Consider the following 19,891-nt stretch of genomic DNA (forward strand, 5'->3'; position numbering starts at 1 on the left):
ATCAGGCTCCTTTGAACAGTTGTATATTTGCTTTAGGTGATGGAGGAAATGATGTCAGCATGATCCAGGCTGCCGATTGTGGAGTTGGAATCGAAGGAAAGGTGAAAATATGTTTTATTTTATGTCTGTAAAATCAGTGTTGAATGTTATTGTTTTATAGCATTTGTATAGAACTTAGTGCTTCGTGTTGGGGTGCTGCAGCGCTTATCTATACAGATGACATGCTACACTATGTGAGTGTGTGGTTGAAAGTGTTTGTGTTTGACCCTATCTGTGGGGAGTGTTTCCATGTGGTGTGTGATGGTCACAGAGGCGCAGTTATGTTACTGGACTGAGCGCCTAGTGGAGGATGGATGAGGATGTGTGAGAGATAGACATGCATCTTTTTTATTATTTATGGAATGTTTAGCAGCACTGATTAACTTCTGCAGGTCCCTTTATTGTATTTGTTATTTTTCTTTCATATTCTGAGTCGCATTTCCCATGCTGTCAGTGACACTAGTTTGTCCACTCTGTGATCTTATGGATCTGGGAGAGGTTTCGGGTGGAGAACGAGTGAGTGGGAGTTAAAAACCTGTCCTTATAAACTGCATTACACTCATCCCTTATATGATTGCCCTTATGAGACGTCAATTAAGGAGATTTGCCAAGATGCACTACATTATGAGCATCCTTTTTTTCATAATCAGATGTAGGTTCTCAGGGTAGTGGTTATTTGCGGCCAGCAGGGTAGCCTGTGTGAAGAGTCCTCCACTGACCATCAATGTGTGGCAGATCTCTCTGTACTTCGCAGACATATATGTTTAGTATTGAGTCATTAGTTAGGTGGACCACCAGTTGCCGGCAAGCTCCTGTCCTGTTGAAAATAAGGCATCAGGAACTGAATTGGTCTCCCTGCCCTTTTAAAGTGCAAGATTTGCAACCCCAACTTCCTTGCATCTCTTCTGGTCCAGAGTAGTAATCACACAAGTATTGTGGAGTAAAGTTCCCTGCCATACTCACCAAAGTATATGCAGTTTGTCAGAACTTAGCTTTTCTAAGTGCCAGATAATAAAGTTTCCCTTTTTGTTAAACATTCCTGAATGTTGGCATATGAAGAAATCGAAACATCGAAAGATGGAGTCATATTCATGGATCACATCATTTGGTCATTTGGAATTCTGGAATTAAGATGCAGTACTATTATTTCTGCAGGCTACAGATTCAGTTTTACTTTGCTGCTTGACTTTTCATCTAAACTAATGTTAGCTTTATTCCAGTTAATCCACGGGCTTTCCCTCAGTTCTCATTAGCCCAAACAATTCTGAACTTGGAGGTAGGTTAAAAATTGGAAACAATGTCCTCATAAATGTTTTATTGTGCCTACAGGTTTACAAGCAAGGATCCCCATTATACCTGCTTGAAATGTGGTGACCAGAAAAGTGATTACCAGTCCAGCTCCATGTTGTACCAAAGTTCAGACAAGTTCTAGTAAATTAGCTGTAGGTTCGAAAGGATTAAGGTAGTTAACCATCTCTTCCCATTTACCAGTTGCCCTCAATTTTGTTGGCTTCGCGGTCCAGCTTTGATTTGGGTATAGCTTAGTATGAGTAGGAGCTGAAGATGATACCAGCTCTCAGACAGACTTGTAGACAGCTACCCACAGCAAATAGGGAATTCAAAGTCCATTGGTCCCATACCTAAGAGTGGCAAGAGAAAGTGAACCATGCCTTAGTCACATACTAGTAATCTCCATTACCCGCTGTTCCTCTTACTCATAAGGGGGGGAAGGAGCACACTACCTCTCATCACAGCACAGTTCACCCTATTGCATTCTGGTAAATGCAGTACGCTTATTTCGAAGTTGCTGCAGTTTTTCACCAAGGTTGATGGAGGTTGTACTGTTATCTCTAGACTCTTGTTTCTGGGTTTAGCCCTTCATTGGTAGTAGAGGGCAGAGAAAAGTCATCTAGGGTTGCTGAAATGCTGGCTAAATCTTCACAGGTCATAGTACCACTCTATAGGCACACAGGTGCATGCCAGATGAGCTCTTCTGCTCGTTGGCTCAAGGGGGCCTTTTATACACAAGGGGGAGGGAGCACACTGCCTATAATCCCAGCACAGTTCACCCTGTGCTCCCACCATCCTTTCTGTTTCATTTACTCATTACAGAACTTATTAATGAGAGCAGGGGTGCTAGAACTAGGGATATTGTGGGTGCTGTAGTAGCCCCGTGACCTGCAGGCAGCTCGGAAAGAGAATGGAAAGCAATGAGGCTTTGAAATCAGTTTTCTTTTCAGGGCAGAATTAGCTGTTTGTTCAAATTCAGTAGAAGCCCAGAGACCAACTTTTAACAAACTACTGCACGTTCACTTGCCATGTACATCTAAGTCTACAGCATGTGGCTTCAGAGAGATGGCATTTGCAACAAACCTTTGCCTTTCATGATTGGGTTCTGAAGAGGATAAACAATGAGGGAAGTTAAAGGCACCATTGTAAAAAAAAAGAATAGCTGGACACCTTGTAGTCCTAATGTAACTAAAATCTTTTTTAACCAGTGTCCCGTGAAGCGAGATCCCCTTCACACGTCAGTTGTGAATTCAAAGTGCGCAAAAGTAGCACACCACTGCCAAACGACTTTCAGGGTAGGAGGTGCTAAGCAGGACTGTGAGTCAGAAAAGCAGGACTCGGTTTAATAAAAATGACTGGTACTTATTTGGGGAACTACCATTTCAGCCCTTTGATTTTCTCCAGTCCTCATATGCGAGGACATAGCGAACAATCAGAAGGTCATTGGCTACAGACCAGAGGAGCCATCATTATCCTGCACATTATCGAGATTTAATCAGGTAATGGAATGGACTCGGACAAAGAAGGTAGGCATCCAGTGCGGAAGCTGATCCATACAGAATCACCTAAAGAATGTAATAATAGGAGGTGCCTGGAGAAGACCTACAACAACTGGCTTGAGGGAGGGTTGCGTCTGGCCAAGCGGCTGCTCTGTTTCTGGTATTGCAGGCCAAGGCCATGGGTGGAAAAGGAACATCAGCCTAAGAGTTTGTCAAGGAGTTAGTGATACAAACCCCTTTACTTTGTAAGAATACAAGGCTTCCTTCTGCTGTGCCCTGGTCAAAAACAAACCAAAAGGACATCCAAGGACTAAAAACAGTGTTACACTGAAAGTAAATCTGCATTGTTAGATCCAAAACCAAGGTATGAAGCTTGGCCTTCTCACCCAAAGAGGGGTAATGACACAGAAAGGACATGACGTTATTACATGTTATGTTATGTGGTATTTATGAAGCACACGTTCACCGAAGTTTCTTGCTGCTGTGGAAGACATAACCATTTACAAACAAGTGTGCTGAGGATGACGAAACTGCAATTTAGAGACATGAAGTGAGGAGCATTGGCATAAACAACCCACTGGACAATTATTAGGGCTTTAAAAGGACTCTTTTTCTGATGGGTAGACAATGAAGAAGACATTTTGAATTGGATGAGATATTATGTCAACGAAAAGCGCCTGTGATAAGCCATGCTGACACATTCTGCACCAGTTGAAGCCATCTCATGAACTCGTCTAGGCATCCAGCAGGAATTATGGTAGTTAAGGCACGACTGCACCAAGGTCATGACAATTGGGGTTTAATGATCAGTGTTCATGTAGAGCAGGATATTTTTAAGTACTTTTAGATACTAGAATTAGACACAGGCTACCTTACAGTTCTGATATTCAAGGTAATGACCTGGATCCTAAAAAATATCCAGATTACATACTATTTTAGATGGAATAAAAGCAGTCCCCGTCACCTTTGGCAAGCTGGTTGTTTTCGGTTTATTAATGAGGTTCCGTTTTGGCGGGGTTTAGTATTAGTAAATTTACAGCCATCCAGTGATGTATTGTTGTTAGAGTACTTAAAATAGAATTGTCAGCTAATGCTGAGTAGTTTGTACTGTTGAAAGCCAGAGGATTACACCCAAGGTCCCTAATCTGAAGGAGATCTATAAAGGACTAAGATGCCATTACCTCTACTATCGATCCACAATTGAAGATGATATTGAACAGATGTTATGACCAACCCGGAACCATACCCTTGTCTGACACCTCTCTGGAGAAGGTGGAGAAGGTTTTTGGATTCAACAAATGACTGCAAATGGGTGAAAACCAACTTTTTCCAAAATTTTGTTAGGAATGGTAGCAGAGAAATTGGGTGTATGAAGTTTGGATCATGAGGTGAAACTGCTTTTTTAAAACAGATGTGTATCGTAGGAGATTTCATTTCCTCTGGCATCACTCTCTGCTTCAGGGAGCAATTGAATGCAATGGTCAAGTCAGAAGCTAGGAAAGTGACAAGGTGTTTTATAATTCCAATGGGACACAAATCTACAGGTGAACTAGATTGTCTACAGATGAGGATGGTAATTTCATAACTTTTGTGATAGAGGTGATATTGTTTTACAAATAAAAGTCATATAAAATATTGTAGAAAAACTCACTGGATAGATATAAAACCAATCCCTAGGAGATGAACCTAAAGAAGTGACTCTTGCATTTGAGAGAACTAATGTCATCCAGTTCACAGCCGGAGGAAATGGCCACAAGAAAGACAGCCTTGGCAGACAGGACAGAAGCAATACCCCCATTGCTGCAGAGGTGGTAGATCTGTCGACTGCACACGGTTGAGATAGCAAGCCCTTGCTAAAAATCATAGTTGAATCACGCCAGTTTAACAGTGGGACGAAAACGTAAGCAGTGCACAGACAGACAAAAGAACCCTTCAGATGGATGAAGTATTTTCCAGTAGAAAGTAAAGGTGAGAATTGGATATTCAACTCCACCTGGATAGCCACTCTAGAACCGGAGCAATCCATCAAGAACACAAAATGGCGGTGTCAGCTCCGGGGCCAACTTTTGAAGATTGGAAAGAAAGGCATTGGAAGACTTGTCCTCCAGAAAGGAGATTGCACACATGACAGCATTCATGTCTGCTCTGACGTTCTAAAGTCCTTTGGTAGACTAAGCGAATTTGAACCTTGAACACGTTTATATGGCAACTGCAAAAATTGAAGCCTCAAAACCTTTCAACCGATGATTTCCCAGCTCCTGCCATAATATAACCCATTGACACACTGGCTTTAAACATGGTAAGGACCATTAAATCATTATTGCAGCATGGCATTGTCCATATGGCTATGAAGGACCCTGTTGTAGCACTGTTGTTAAGGAAACAAACAAGAGAACCACAAGACATGACACATCTGGCTCTCTCAAACCTCTCTGTAAGACATTGGGTAATTTGTTTAGAGGGGTGAAAGCCCCACTAAAACTAGCCCTTGTCAAGGTGAACCACAAAAGTAACAAAATTAGCCTGTTCTTAACTTTGTGGTAGCTTGGCACAAAAGCATTGAGGTTTAACTTTGAGTCAATGTGTAAAGGACTTATGCAGCACACAAATAGTACTAAAGTGAATAAAACAACCCAAGAAAAATCCTAAACCAATTAACCTCTTCCATGCGTCGACGGCCCCCAGCCATCTGACGTCATGGGGGGCATGTGCGTCTGGCCGTCTGATTTGTGCACGCGTAGAATTCACCCGCACAGCGGGGAAATGTGCTCCGCATGGAAGCGGTTATTAAATATAGAGTACATTTTAATTAACAAAATGATACCAGAGTGGCAAAAATTCAGTCAGTGGAACCGGAGTGTTCCATAATAAGTTCCTGGTTGGTAGAGGTATCTCCCCTGTCCAAGCAGGAATCACAATCCTAGTCACGGTAAGTCACATCACACCCTAAATTCTCTTGTGCTCACCCTCTGGTAGCTTGCCACAGAGCAGTCAGGCTTAACTCAAGAGGCAAAGTGTAAAGTATTTTTGTGCAACACATCATACAATAACCCAGTGAATGCACCACAAAAAAGACTCCACACCAGCTTAGGAAATTAGATTATGGTTTTATAAATTAAAAAAGAACAAAATGACAAAAATCATCAAATAGTAATCGAGATATGAATTTTTAAAGTCTAAATGTCAAAACAGCACTCAGAAGCAGTAAGCACATAAGTGGGTTATCTGGCCACACTAGACTGGGGTAAAGTCAAAAGTTCAGGCCAACCGCATTGGAGCACGGAGCGGTTACAGAGACACAATGGGGCACGCTGAACCAAAGTACTTTGATCCGGGATGTATCGTTGTCGACGAGGATTTGAGGTGCAGCCAAGGCGATGCAGCTGTGTTAAGCCACAAAGTGGATTAGATTAATTGAATTTCTCCACGCAATGCGGCAGTTTCGAGTGCAAGGTGCCAGGTCAGGATATGATGTGCCTGCTGCTCCCGCAGTAGGCTATGTGTCAATTATGAAGGTAAAGCGCTGATTCCAGGGGCGATGAGGCGGGTCCCCTCCATGCAACAACAAAAATGCGGTGGTTCTTACCCATGCAAGGACGAAGATGCATGGATCAGAACCATCGAAGATGAGGCTGAATGGGTTCTGGATGCCTTAAGCCTCACTTCCAACGGTCCAGGACTGAGATGGCACCACTTGGCAGGGCAGACCTACAGCTTGCAGAGTCCAGGTGCAGATGAGGGTGGTTCAAGTCTTTGATATCCCAGAGACTTGGGAACAGGAGGCAAGCCAGCAAGCCCTTTGAGTCTCTCTGGTTTCAAGTGATACAGGTGCAGTCCTTCTCCCCAATCGGGAGAATAGCAGGCAGCAGGGCAGCTCAGCAAGAGCACAGAGGGTCAGGGTTCATCAAAGCAGCAGTCCAGAAGAGTAGCGGTACTTTCAGCAGCACAGCAGCTCTTCTTCCTTGCGGAGTAGTCATAGGTCCAGAAGGTTACTGCTATGGTAGTGCCAGAGGTGCAGTATTTACACCCAGTGGTGCTTTTGAAGTGGCAGAGACTTCAAAGAAATCTCTGGAGAGGGGTACAATCTCCGAAGCCTCCTATTCCAACCCCATATATAAGCATGGGTAGGCATTTCAGCTTATTTCCAAAAGGGGCAATATTGGTTTGCTGCCTACTTTTGCAGTTACCTCAGACAGGGCCCCAATAGCGTGGTTAAGCAGAGACAGCTGTTGGAGAAACAGGGCAAGAAGCTATTGTAGGAATTAAAAGTTACTACTAAATAAATAAAATTCCTTAACCTGAGTGATATTAATACCCTTGATAGAGATAGGTCTAACTTCGCTACTCTGCGGACTACACACCATTAGCCTTAGTATCTAAATCCAGATTGTCCATAAACAGAACACATTTCTCAACTTGGGCCCTGTAATCCATTAACCCCTTCGGTGCTCATGACGGAACGGTTCCGTCATGAGCCACGGTTGAGCTGTGCTCATGACGGAACCGTTCCGTCATGACCACGCCCGCGCAAGATTCCGTCAGCACAGCGGCGGAATCTGCGCAGCATGGAAGGGGTTAAATGTTTGAGAGAGCGAAACCGCATCATCAGTGTAAAGTAAAGCTGGGACAGGGATAGCGTTAACAATTAGTAGGTCTTTACTTTTAATGGTGAAAAATGAGTTTAGATCATTGATATATAGAAGAAACAAGTTTGTGGACTGCATAAAGGAGGATGTGCACTCCCCATCCATGCCATACCTGACCATTGCTGAGACCTCACAGTGCGATGCTCGTAAAAAGTCCACCAAAGTTTAAGGCATGCACATCCAAGTAAGGATGAGCCATAATCTAGAGCGATTCACATGGTCAAAAGCACTGCTCAGATCCATGAAGGCAAGGTAAAGGGAGCCTTTGTACTGCCAATAATGTATTTCCCAACCAATAGTCATCGTTTGGGGCACTGTCACGGAGTCCCTAACCTCTTTGTAAACCTATATTGCACCCTGCTAAGGACATCAGTCAGTTGGGCCCAGGTCTCTGTTCTTTACAGGATGACATGGCCTACCACTTTGACCACTGAGTCCAGAAGTGAAATTGCTCTATAGCAGCGAGGATCATGCCTATTGCCTTTCTTGAATATTGGTACAATAACACCCTGCTGCCAGGAGGCAGTGATCTTGCAGGATACTGCAGCACTCAGGGTGTTAGTAATTATTGGGGCCCACAAAGCAATGTTCTGTTTGTAGAGGTCCATCAGGCCCCATCTAGGATGGATGCTTTTCCAGAGGGACTAGTGAAGATAGCAGTAGTTAACTCTTGAGAATGATCTTGATATCTTAGGGGAAGGGAGGGGAAACCTCATCTGGGTGCGTAGACTGACAGTTGTCAAAAGTTCTAATAGCTATAAAGTGACTAACCCAGCTATATGGATTTATGTTAGTTGCCAAACCATCGCTTTTGATTTCGGTTTGCCTTTTACCATTCACTGTAGCCCAAGAGCTTCTAGTGTCATTTTTCTAAGGAGGCAAGTCCAAGCTTTCTCCCTAAGGGCCATCTTACAATTTTTAAGGGTTATTTTGTAGTGCTGCCTAGCTTTGGCTTTAAGGTTCCTATGCCTAGGACTAATATGTTGGACAGCTCGCAACATTTGATTGGCAACCCTGAAATCCTTATCAAACCAGCCCTGTTGGATGGTGTTGGCATTTTCATTAGGGCTGATAAGAAAGGACTTAATAAAATGGCTTACGTTTTCAAAGGCTGCAATTATTTCCAGTGGTGGATGTTCTATGATTAACATATTATCCATGAAACCGCTTGGTGTAAGTGCGCTTAATAAATACTTTTAACATTACATAATCCAAAATCTGGCCAAGGTTAGCCCTAATTATGGTAACCTGCATCTGATTCCAAGACCCTTGTCCTTGGGAGTCAGGTTGCTGGCTACTTTGCTCAGGGATAGTTGATGGACCATTGGTAAAATCATTTTCCATTCATCAGGATTATGGTCACTGTATCCACTGTTAATAGTCCCCCCCAACAGTAACAAAATCAGCCATGCACCTAGAAATAAAGATGTAATCAATAATGGTGCCTTGACTCCTATCTATAAAGGTGGGAACTTGAGATGCCAAGTTGCCCCTAATTTCAGCCAGGTTACAAAGATTGGATGCCAACAGATGTATCGAGTAGCCGTCCTCTCTGATTGGTCTTAAGGCTGGAAACTGTCACTGCAAAGGGTTTGCAGTGGGTTTCATGTAGACCTAACTTGGCATTAAAGATACCTCCAACATCCACAAGAAACTCATTCAAGATAGAATCTGCTCTGTTTCTCAAAATCTCAGATTCATTAAACAGTGCCTTGATTTGGCAGCCCAATTCAACCACTGGGTTATATAATTGTATCAAAGCAAAGTTAAGGCTGTTGGAGTGAACACTCCACAAGGCTTGAATCCCCGAGGGATTACACACAATTGGAATTATTTTAAATGGCTTGGATGCTCGGACCATAATAGCCAGACATCCCTGAGCTCTCCCCCCAGCAGAGCAGATGGCGGGCACATTAAAAGATTCATACCCATCCCAAATGATGCCCCACTGGTGCCAAGTTTCCTGCAACATCACAATATCATAATTTGCAATAAAATTAGACTTTTTGGGTGTGACTGCTTAGAGCTCAGACCAGCAATGTTCCAGCAGATCAGATTGGTAGAGTCATCCAAGTCTTGTTGCAACGCAAAAGGCAGTTCCCTGGGGGCAGACATTTCTCTATCGTACCTGCCCCCGCCCTTACAGGAATATTAGACAGTCAATCTAAATCCTCTAAGTTTGACAAGGGGCTAAATCTGTTAGAAGTAGGGATGGTGGCTCAGTTAGCGTGTTTGGGAGGCCTAGCTAGTGGGCCACTACTAATGGGCTTTGTGCCGGAAAATTGACAATAAAAAAAAACCAGCGGCAGAATAGTTATATGATTGTTCTGGAGATTCCAGTAAATGTGTTGGAAGCAATTCGAGATTAGACGGCCGGCTAGGGTCGGATTGCTGCAATGTATGACCAAGCAGTACCCACAGGAATATTTGCTTGATGGCCCAATCTAGCCCTCCCTTCTGACAGATACAATATGGCCAAATCTAGCCCACCTTCCTGACAGATACAATGTCACTGTTTATCGAAAGGCTGGAGTCCTTGTTTTTGAGGTCATCATGGGTTTCCAGCCTGGCTGTGGACAAGCATGGGACATTAGATAGGACGTATGGGCTGCAGTCAGTAGGAAGATTAAAGTGAGTGAGTATACTTGGTAGGGCCTGTGCACAAAGGTAGGCTTCCTGGATTTGAACCAAGGTTCATGATGGTCAGGTCAGCGCAGTGATGGTCTGTGACCATGTTGGGCCGAGTTTCATCAGTGGTTGTGGGAGGAGGGGCAGCCATAGTGCTAGCCTTAAATCGCAGTGAATGCATCCTGCCGCGACCTTCCATATTAGAGGTGGCGTCCACATTATATGCTGTCATTGGCTCTGCTGCCACGGTACGGTCAGAATTTTTGGGATGATTAAACCTAGAGAGCTTCGACACGTCCAGCTCTAAGTTTGTGATTTTCTCTACTAGGGAATGATACAGAAATGAATCCAGTCCTTAAACTTATTAAAAATCATATCTGTTGGACTTGGCCCTTCTGGCAGGTTCACCCCTGAACTTTTTTGCTTTTTATTGGTGACTTGGTGTGGTGATATTTGGTTTCTGCGCACTTTCCCTGTGTCCCAGAGGAAAGTGCGTGCGCATTCTGAGTGCATGTGGTGAGATAGGCCTGTCCTCCCATAGGAATGCATGGGGAATGTATGTGTCCCTAGTAGTTCCTGATGCGTGGGGTGTGCAGGCCCGAGTTTGGTATGTGCGAACTCGTGTGATTGAATGCTGCGCGATGATGTGTGCGGCGTGCATGTACCTAGTGTGGAAGTGCCACTTCTAGAAGTGGGCACTTCGGTGTGCAGTGTGAAATGTGTGCCTTGTCGCGTGATTGGCTGGTTGAGGTCATGTGACGGGCTAGGGATTCCCCAGAGTCAGGATGAGTCACCCAGTGGTGAATGGGGAGATCAGCAGCTAGATGGGTGGGAGGAGTACACCTGGGTCCTGAATAGGGCAGGGTTTTCCCCACACAATGCTGGCTCCGCCCCCTGTGGTGCGACTGACGACCCTAGCCCTACCAGTGAATAGAGTGAGGGGCTGAGCACATCAAGGGTGCTCCCCAACCAGCTGCGACTGGTTTTCCCCCTCACCCTGAACCAAGAACAAAGGGTTTTAGTGTATAAAAATGGGGCTGTGTCCCCACAGAAACGGTTCTCTTCCAGGATCCTACCTGAGGGGGGCTGCTGCTGCTGCAGGACCAGAGGACCTCCACTTGGACTACCTCCCTGCCTGGAGGCCCAGTGAGCTGGCTCTGGGTCCAGCCTTGCCCCCCACCTCTGCCTTGCTGTATGCAGGGGAGACCTTTGCTGGATTTGGTGTTTATTGGCATCCCTAAGCGCTGGGAGCGCTTTATTTGTACCTCAAAGCGCCTGGAAGCGCTTTTATTTCACTTCTAGCGCTAGGAGCGCTTTTATCTGTGGCCCCAGCATCGAGAAGCGCTAATCCTGAAAAGCGCCGTCCTTGTGGTCAGCAGCGCGGAGCTGCGATACTTAGCGAGGGAACCCCGGCGTGGGATTCCCCGCTTTGCTGCCGTGCTGGGAAGCGGGTGCCCACCCCGCATTGTGGTGCTCGAGCGGGAGCCTACCCCGCTTTATGGAAGAATTACTATCCCTAGCGGGTGCCCACCCCGCCAGGGACTTTGCGCTGTAAACGGGAGCCCACCTGAGTACTTTTGCTTTATTATACTGGGGACGGGAGCCTACCCCGTATTGCCTCCGCCTTCGAGAATTCACCGCCGCTGGTCCGGGGGCTTCGTTTCAAGTGCCGGGCCCTCCGACGTCCGCAGCAGCCGCGCTGGGATTGGTCCCAGGCCTCGGGGATTCCCGCCGCGTCATCGTGAAGCTGCGCCGGTATTGGTTCCCATTCCGCCGCGTCATCGCAGCGGCCGCGCTGGGTTTGGTTCCCACCATGCGGGTCTCGAAGTGCCCGGGAGACTCGGCATTGCGGCCGTAAGGACGGAAAGGGGTCCCGGAGAGAGCCCCACCGCCATCAGAGACGTCGGCACAACCTCCGCTTCCGCCCGGTGAGTAGAGGGGGGGATCGCTCCAGTGAAGGGGCCCTGATTGTGGCTAAAAGAGTCCTACGAGTAGGACTCCACCGAAGGGGGCAGTGTGCTCGAGCCCCGCGAGGCTCCAAAGCGGGGCAGCATTGTTGGTCAGAGCCCGAGTGAGGCTCCAACGAGGGACCAATCTTTGTTTTAGAGCGCTAGTACGCTCCAGCAGGGCACATTGTTTCGCGAGGCTCGCGAGTCCCTGAGAGGGACTCCAACGAAGGAGGCAGAAAGGTTAAAGAGCCTAGAGGGCTCCAACGTCCCCCAGATTGTTTGTTTAGAGCCTAGAAGGTTCCACAGGGGCCTATTGTTTTCAGAGCCCAAAAGGCTCCAGCGACTTGGGGGTATTATTCCTCAGAGCGCCAGTGCGCTCCCACGTGGGTCATATGCGTTTAATGGCACAGTAGTGCCCAAGGTCATTTCCCCAGCTGCCCAGCACTTAGTGGGCAGCTGCAACGTTTAGGTGGTGCCCTGTGCGCGCGGGCTTGCGCAGCCTGAGCAGACGCGCCCTGACATTGCTGGATATTGTGCATTTCTGCACCCCTGAGAGGCTAGTTGGCCTGGGGACAGTTTCCCTGTGTTGTGCCCTCCCCTAGGGTACCTGGCGCAGTTTGGCACCATTGTGTTAACCTGCACCTCTGAATGTGTTTTTATGCGTCATGTGCCTTGTTCTTACACCGCTGAATGTAGTTTATGCATCATGTGTTTTCCTTCCCTACACCTCTGAATGTGATGCATCATGTGTAATGTGCGTTTACCCCTACAGGTATTGTGATACTTAGGTGGTTGGTTGTTTTCTCCTAGTACAGGTGGTGCTAGTGAGGTCCTGGTTCCCTACGTGATATTTTCCTAAGGTGGTTAGGGTTGCGTAGGTGGTACTTACATGTTACCAGTGGTTACTGGTTGTGTGCTATATATGTTATTTTGTGCTACAGTAATTTTATTCCTATGTTCTAAGTGCTATTTCTAAAAAGTGGTAATTCCTGACAGTGGTCCATGTGGCCCTGTCCCCTGTACATATAATCCCTTGTAAATTCTGCCCGTGCCTGTTGGCACATTGTAAAGTGTGTGTTTTTATCTAATGTGTTTTGGTAATACAAAGATTATTTTTATAGAATACCTTGTGTGGAGTTTCCTTTGTGGTGGGCCTTGGGTGTTGTTGCTGGGTGCGCGCGCAAACGCTTTACACATCGCCTCAGGGATAAGCCTGTCTGCTCGTGCCAAGCTACCAAGGGGGTGAGCAGGGGTTATCTTTGGCGTGTAACTTCCTTGCCCTGACTAGAGTGGTGGTTTCTGCCTGACTTTGGCGCAAGCCTTAGCCAACCAGAAATTCCATTTCTAACAATATCCCAGTTGATTTCACAAATTTTCTCCACAAAGCCAAACAGAGAGCTCCTCCGGAGTGGTCGCTTGTACATGCAGCTCTGCTGATGGGTTTAGCTTTGTCCTTAACCATCTTACCGGTTGCCCCAGTCCTATGGCTGCATGTACTCTTATTCTGATGCTTCCTCTTTGCATATGGGCAACCTTCTCAGGCATACATAGAGTCATGGTCAGTTGTGTCCAATAACGGAATCTCTGCTCTGCAACTGGCTTTTCCCTCGGGCAGCGCAATATGAGGTGTAATTGTATTGCTTAAGCCACCAGGGTGATGAAAAGATGGAGTACCCTGTGGGCTGGCTGATAATGCTCCAGAGAGAGTCACCTTTCAGTCAGGTCAATTTCTTTAGAATAACTCCGACTCCGACTACGACTCCTCTGACTAAGAAAATATCCAATGTGGAGCTCATAGCTGAGGAAGGTGCATTAGACGATTCTGCCCCCCACAGTTTTTGTTTCCTCATCCTGGGGGTTTAACTGATGGATCACACAGAAAAGAATTAACTTGGTATGCAGCAAGATCATATTGAAAAGTACCTTCAGAGGATATGTGGCCACTGGGCTCCAGTCGATCAATATCTTTGAGGTGACTGGTGGCTCGGCTTGCCTGCAAAGAGGGATGGCCCACCCCTGCCTCTTCTGGGCGATGATGGACGAAGACGGGCCCACTCTTTGCCTTTGCGTGCCCCCCGTCGTGGGGAAGAGAACCAATTTTTCAAGCGCCCGCCGATCTCCACCTCCCCTCACTGGGGTTATGGGCCAGGTAGTCCTGGGGCCCCTCCAACTGGCAAGCAGCGACAGATTAAAAATAGAATCCCGAAGCCAGATGAATGATGAGTGTGAAGACTCATGTTGCGCCTCTGTGATGTCAGAGCTGGGCCTCATGTAGTCTCTGTGAATCCAGCCAACACAATTAGAAAGTCCCACCCTCACTGAATAGTGATATATTAATTTAAATGATTTTGTAACTTGTAGAGCAGGTTTACGTTTGTAAATGTTTTAATTAGTTTTATTATTACATTAATAAAAAAACAATTATTATTATGTATAATATTTAACACTAACAAAATATATTTATATAATTTAAATGTCAAACGAATTTAAGTCATTCAAGATTCGTCTCTATAGGGTGTTATTTGTATTTCCCGCCCTGTATTGTTTCATCTGGGGATGTTTTGCAGCACCTCTTAGTGGCTGTTGGACTTGGCCCTTCTGGCAGGTTCACCCCCGAAACTTTTTCCTTTTTATTGGTGACTTGGTGTAGTGATTTTTGGTTTCTGCGCACTTTACCGCTGTGTCCCAGGGTAAAGTGCGTGCGTGTTCTCAGGTTGGCCTGCCCTCTCATAGGAATGCATGGGGGAATGTATGTGTCCTGGTAGTTCCTGATGCGTGGGGTGTGCAGGCCCGAGTTTGGTATGTGCGGACTCGTGTGATTGAATGCTGCGCGATGATGTGTGCGGCGTGCATGTACCTAGTGTGGAAGTGCCACTTCTAGAAGTGGGCACTTCGGTGTGCAGTATGAAATTTGTGGCTTGTCTGGCGATTGGCTGGTGGAGGTCATGTGACAGGCTAGGGATTCCCCAGAGTCAGGAGGAGTCACCCAGTGGTGAATGGGGAGTTTAGCATACTGATGGCTGGGGAGGAGTACACTTGGGTCCTGAATAGGACAGGGCTTTCCCCACACAATGCTGGCTCCGGCCCCTGTGGTGCGTCTGATGACCCTGGCCTGTCCAGTGAATAGGGAGAGGGGCTGAGCAAAACAAAGTGCTCAGGAACCTGTTGTAACTGGTTCGCCCCTTCCCTGCACCTTCAGACAAAGACTTTTACTGTATAAAAAGGGGCTGTGTCCCCTTACAAGTTGTTCTCTGGCAGGATCCACTTGAGGGGGGGCCTGCTGCTGCTGGGCGCCAGGAGAGACCGCCACTGGGGACTGCCTCCCTGCTGGAGGGCCCTGTGAGCTGGCTCTGGGCCCAGTCTTTGCACCCCTGCTCTTTGAAGACTTTTTGGCTGGACTTGCTATCCCTAAGCGCCTGGGAGCGCTTGTATTTGCTTTATAGCGCCAGGAGCGCTTTGTTGGGACCCCAGCGTCAAGGAGCGTGATACTCGGCGCTCCAATACAGCCTCCAGCGCCTGGAAGCGCTGGACTTGCCCTCGGCGCCAGGAGCGCTTTGTTTGTGACAACGGGTGCCCACCCCGTGTGCTGCTGGTGATGGGAGCCTACCCCGTGTTTGGGTGCTTGTCGGCGGGTGCCCACCCCGCTTATTGGATTGTTGCTGCGGCGGGTGCCTACCCCGCCGAAGATTGCATTTACGGAGGGAGCCCACCCCTCTTATCGCCGAGACGATCACCGCCGCAGCCCGGAGTCCCGGCCGCGTCATCCCCCTGCCGCGCTGTAATTGGTTCAGCGGGAGGGGGTGTGACCCACGTGTTCCCGGCCCCGAGAGACGTCGCGCTGAGGAAGGGAGCAGGCGGGAGCCCACCCCGCGCTCCGGCGACCAGGAAGTGCGGCCAAGAGGAGCGGAGTCCCCCGAGGACAGCCCGGTGGGTGGGGAAGGGCTTGGGGACTCCGCACGAGTATCGTGGGTGCCGGTCCCAGACCGGCTAATCTTGTAAGCAGCCCCCGCCTCCGGCGCGGGCCCGTTGTTACTGAGAGCCTCGCGCCGAGGCTCCAACGACGGGGGCTGGATGTAGTAGAGCCTATGAGGCTCCAACGGGGCACCTTGTGTTAAGAGTCCAAGGGGACTCCAACGTTGGGGGCGAGATTTTGTTAGAGTCCAGAGGGACTCCGGGGCCACGACTTGGTCAAAGAGCCTGCGAGGCTCACGAGTCCCCCGCGTGGGTCTCCAACGACAGGGGGCACATTGGTCTTAAGCCACGAAGGCTCTTGGGGACATATTGTTAGCAGAGCCCACGAAGGCTCCACGAGAGAGGTGGATTCGTTTTAAAGGGGCACAGTGGTGCCCACGCTCATTCCTACAGCTGCCCAGCACTTAGTGGGCAGCTGCAACGTTTAGGTTGGGATATTTGCACTTTTTGGCTTGCGCAGCAGGCGCAGCCTGACTGGGACAGAGCGTCCTAGCCCCGACAAGGCCAGTGGGCCTAGGGACTGCCACAGGTGGTGGCTCATGTGGAGTTTTGCGCTGTTGTTCCAACCTGCACCTCTGAATGTGTTTGTATGCGTCATGTGCCTTGTTTTACACCGCTGAATGTTTTATGCATCATGTGTTTTCTTTCCTAGCACCTCTGAATGAGTTTATGCGTCATGTGCCATGTCCTACACCTCTGAATGTTTTATGCATCATGTGTAATGTACGTTTACCCCTACAGGTATTGTGATACTTAGGTGGTTGTTTGTTTTCTCCTAGTACAGGTGGTGCTAGTGAGGTCCTAGTTCCCTGCGTGACATTCTCCTAAAGTGGTTAGGGTTGCGTAGGTGGTACTTTCTGGTTACCAGTAGTTACTGGTTGTGTGTTATATGTGTATTTTGTGCTACAGTAATTTTATATTCTAAAAGTGCTGATTCCTGACAGTGGTCCATGTGGCCCTGTCCCCTGTACATATAATCCCTTGTAAATTCTGCCCGTGCCTGTTGGCACATTGTAAAGTGTGTATTTTTATCTAATGTGTTTTACTATAATACAAAGGCTATTTTTATAGAATACCTTGTGTGGAGTTTCCTTTGTGGTGGGCCTTGGGTGTTGTTGCTGGGTGCGCGCGCAAACGCTTTACACCTTGCCTCAGAGATAAGCCTGACTGCTCGTGCCAAGCTACCAAGGGGGTGAGCAGGGGTTATCTTTGGCGTGTAACTTCCTTGCCCTGACTAGAGTGGTGGTTTCTGCCTGGCTTTGGCGCAAGCCCTAGCCAACCAGAAATCGCCATTTCTAACATTGGTGATCAGCGGTGGGATTTGGACTTGCGTTTGCGCTGTACCGCAGCAGCAACTGGCTGCACTACAAAACTCTGCATTAGATAATCACATTGTAGGGATTATTGTTTTGGAGTTCCATTATTTCCTCTCCTAAAGGTGTCCTTTGTGGATTGTGTACTCTTGTGTTAGCTCAGATACCTAGGTCCCTTGTGTTGCACGTGTCCCTGAGCGTCTTGCCAAAATGGAGTCTGGTTTTAATTTCTGTGGGCTGTTTAGATACAGTATGGGGGAGTTGGTTGATTTTTGTGAGGAGCGAGACATAGCAGTGAGTATGTCAGACTCCCAGTCAAAACTCAGGGAAAACTTGATCAATTGGCAGAAGGATTAATGGGAACGTGAGCGCAGTGAGGAAGATAGGGCTCGGGCCGCATGCCGAGAGGGTGGTGGGTCTGAGGAGAGCCCTGAGGAATCTGAAGAGGAAGGTTACCTGACAGGGACGCCAGTAGAAAGTGAAGACCCCATAGATAGGGAGTCCCTTGCTGGGTCCAGTGTCAGGAGCAGCACCCCATCCCTTTCCCTGTCCCCAGAGGAGTGGATAGATAGGAAGGAGGAAAGGGAGCATCAGCTGGCCATGGAGAAGCTCAGGTTAGAGCATGCCAAGGAGATGGCGCAGCTGGGGGTGGAGGAGAGGATGGCGGAGGCTGAGAGGGCCTTCGCCAGGGAGAGATTAGCTCTGGAGGGTAAGTTGTCCCCTGAGCGCAGTTTTAATTTTCTGGGCTCCCCAGGGAGGGTTGAGTCCAGTGGTGGCAGCAATAGAGAGACCAGTGCAGAGAGTCCCATTCCCCATTCCCAGAGTATGGTACCTGTTTTCCAAGAGGAGGAATGTAGGTTGAAATTCAGGGGCAGTAAGAAACTGCCTCACCAGTCTTGGGGCACGTTTGTGGGTGAATGTGAGGATGCACTGGATGATTGGTTAAGGGTAAACACGAAACGGGCTTTCGACGGACTGTATGCTCTGGTTATCAAAGAGCAGCTGCTCGGTAGTTGTTATCCCGGGTTGCGCCAACACCTGTTGGGGTATGGCTCTTTTTGCCCATGGGAGCTTGCAGAGGAAGCAGACCGTTGGGAGGGTGCCCAAGGTTCTGATGAGCTATGGGAGCGTGCTTCCAACAGCTGTGGCTCAGGGATCTTCCCGTCTTGGATGGGGGTAGAGGTTCAGAGTAGCCCAGAGTAGTGAGAGGGGTGTAGGGGCTCACGGCCTATCTCAGTGGAGTAGGAGTGAGCGGGTGACTTTGAGTCCCCAGAGGCCCGAAACCCAGTCTCAGAACCTGGATGGTTTCTTCAGGGAACACCAGGTTGGGGGCCTAGGCTGTCCTGTTAGGCCACTTGAGGAGGATCGCCCAGTGTATGGAGAACCTGGAGTCTCTGTAAGTAGAGCTCCAGTGGTTCTGGTGTCAGGCAGTACCGCTCCAGTAGGGAGGGTACAGAAGTCCAGCGAGAGGAGTGGCATGGGGCTGTGTTCCCCGGTGGAGGAGCCAGTGGGTCAGGGACCAGCCGGTAGGGCTGAGTCTCCTAGAAGTGACCATGGCGACGACACGTCTGTCCTGGGGGATCTTCGCGCACTGTCAGGTGGACAGGGGACGGGAGATCTGCGCCAGGCAGACTGTCATGCAACATATGAGGCATATGTTACTCTTGGGGGGATACTGTGTGAGTCCCCAGAAGTCCTGGAGTGCCAGGCAAGTACTCCACCAAAGGTTCTAGACCCAAGGTTGGGAGGCCAGGTTCAGGATCAGCCTGACCTGAAGGGTAGGACTACTGTAACAAGTGTCCTGACCGGTTCTTCTTCCAGAGGTACCGCCCCAGTTGGTAGGGAGCAGGACTCTGGAAGGGGGTGCAGAGGGTGGGAGAGCCCACCTCTGACCCCGGTGCAACCTGAGGGGTTAAACCCTAGGTTGGGAGACCAGTTCTCAGGGAGGGGTCCTGAGCTGGTTGGTGAGTTATGTTACGGGGTCGCCTCTCAGAGGAAGAGAGGGCGGAACCCTAGGAGAAGAGGTAGGGGGAGGAGAGCCTCACCCGTGACTTTTGGTCAGCTTGAGGGTACGGACCCTAGGCTGGAGGATCAGTGGATGTTTAGAACCGCCCTGATGAGGGGAAGAGTGGAAAATGGTCACTATGTGCCAGGGGTTACTACCCCCCACTCTGTGGTTAGGCAAGGACCAGCGGCGCCTAGATGGCCTAGGGCCTGGTCCTGGCCGCGGCCAGCTGAGGAGTACCAGTGGGGTAGCCCAGTTGGTCCGCAGGGTTTTTCCAGAGGGAACTACGTGGGTTCAGAGTGGCGTAAAACCGGAGAGTGTCCCTGCCGTTGCGGGCCTGCGTCCGTGTTTTATCGCCCAAAGCAGGGAAGACCTTCACGGTGGTGATTGGTCTACCCTGCGTTTTGGCTGGAAGGGGGTTGTGTTGGACTTGGCCCTTCTGGCAGGTTCACCCCCGAAACTTTTTCCTTTTTATTGGTGACTTGGTGTAGTGATTTTTGGTTTCTGCGCACTTTACCGCTGTGTCCCAGGGTAAAGTGCGTGCGTGTTC

General features: G+C 48.5%; 1 protein-coding gene across 2 annotated transcripts in view; it reads left to right on the forward strand.

The window, feature by feature from the left end:
• Positions 1-19,891, forward strand: part of ATP9B (ATPase phospholipid transporting 9B) — a 2,296,170-nt gene that overhangs the window by 2,213,670 nt on the left and 62,609 nt on the right. For both annotated transcript variants that reach the window (XM_085605931.1, XM_085605930.1), the window contains exon 23: positions 37-101. In XM_085605931.1, the coding sequence (XP_085462057.1) occupies positions 37-101 (65 nt within the window). The remainder of the gene's footprint in view (positions 1-36; positions 102-19,891) is intronic.

This window comes from Triturus cristatus, chromosome 5_1, assembly GCF_964204655.1.
Source record: "Triturus cristatus chromosome 5_1, aTriCri1.1, whole genome shotgun sequence".
NCBI classification, from domain to species: domain Eukaryota; kingdom Metazoa; phylum Chordata; class Amphibia; order Caudata; family Salamandridae; genus Triturus; species Triturus cristatus.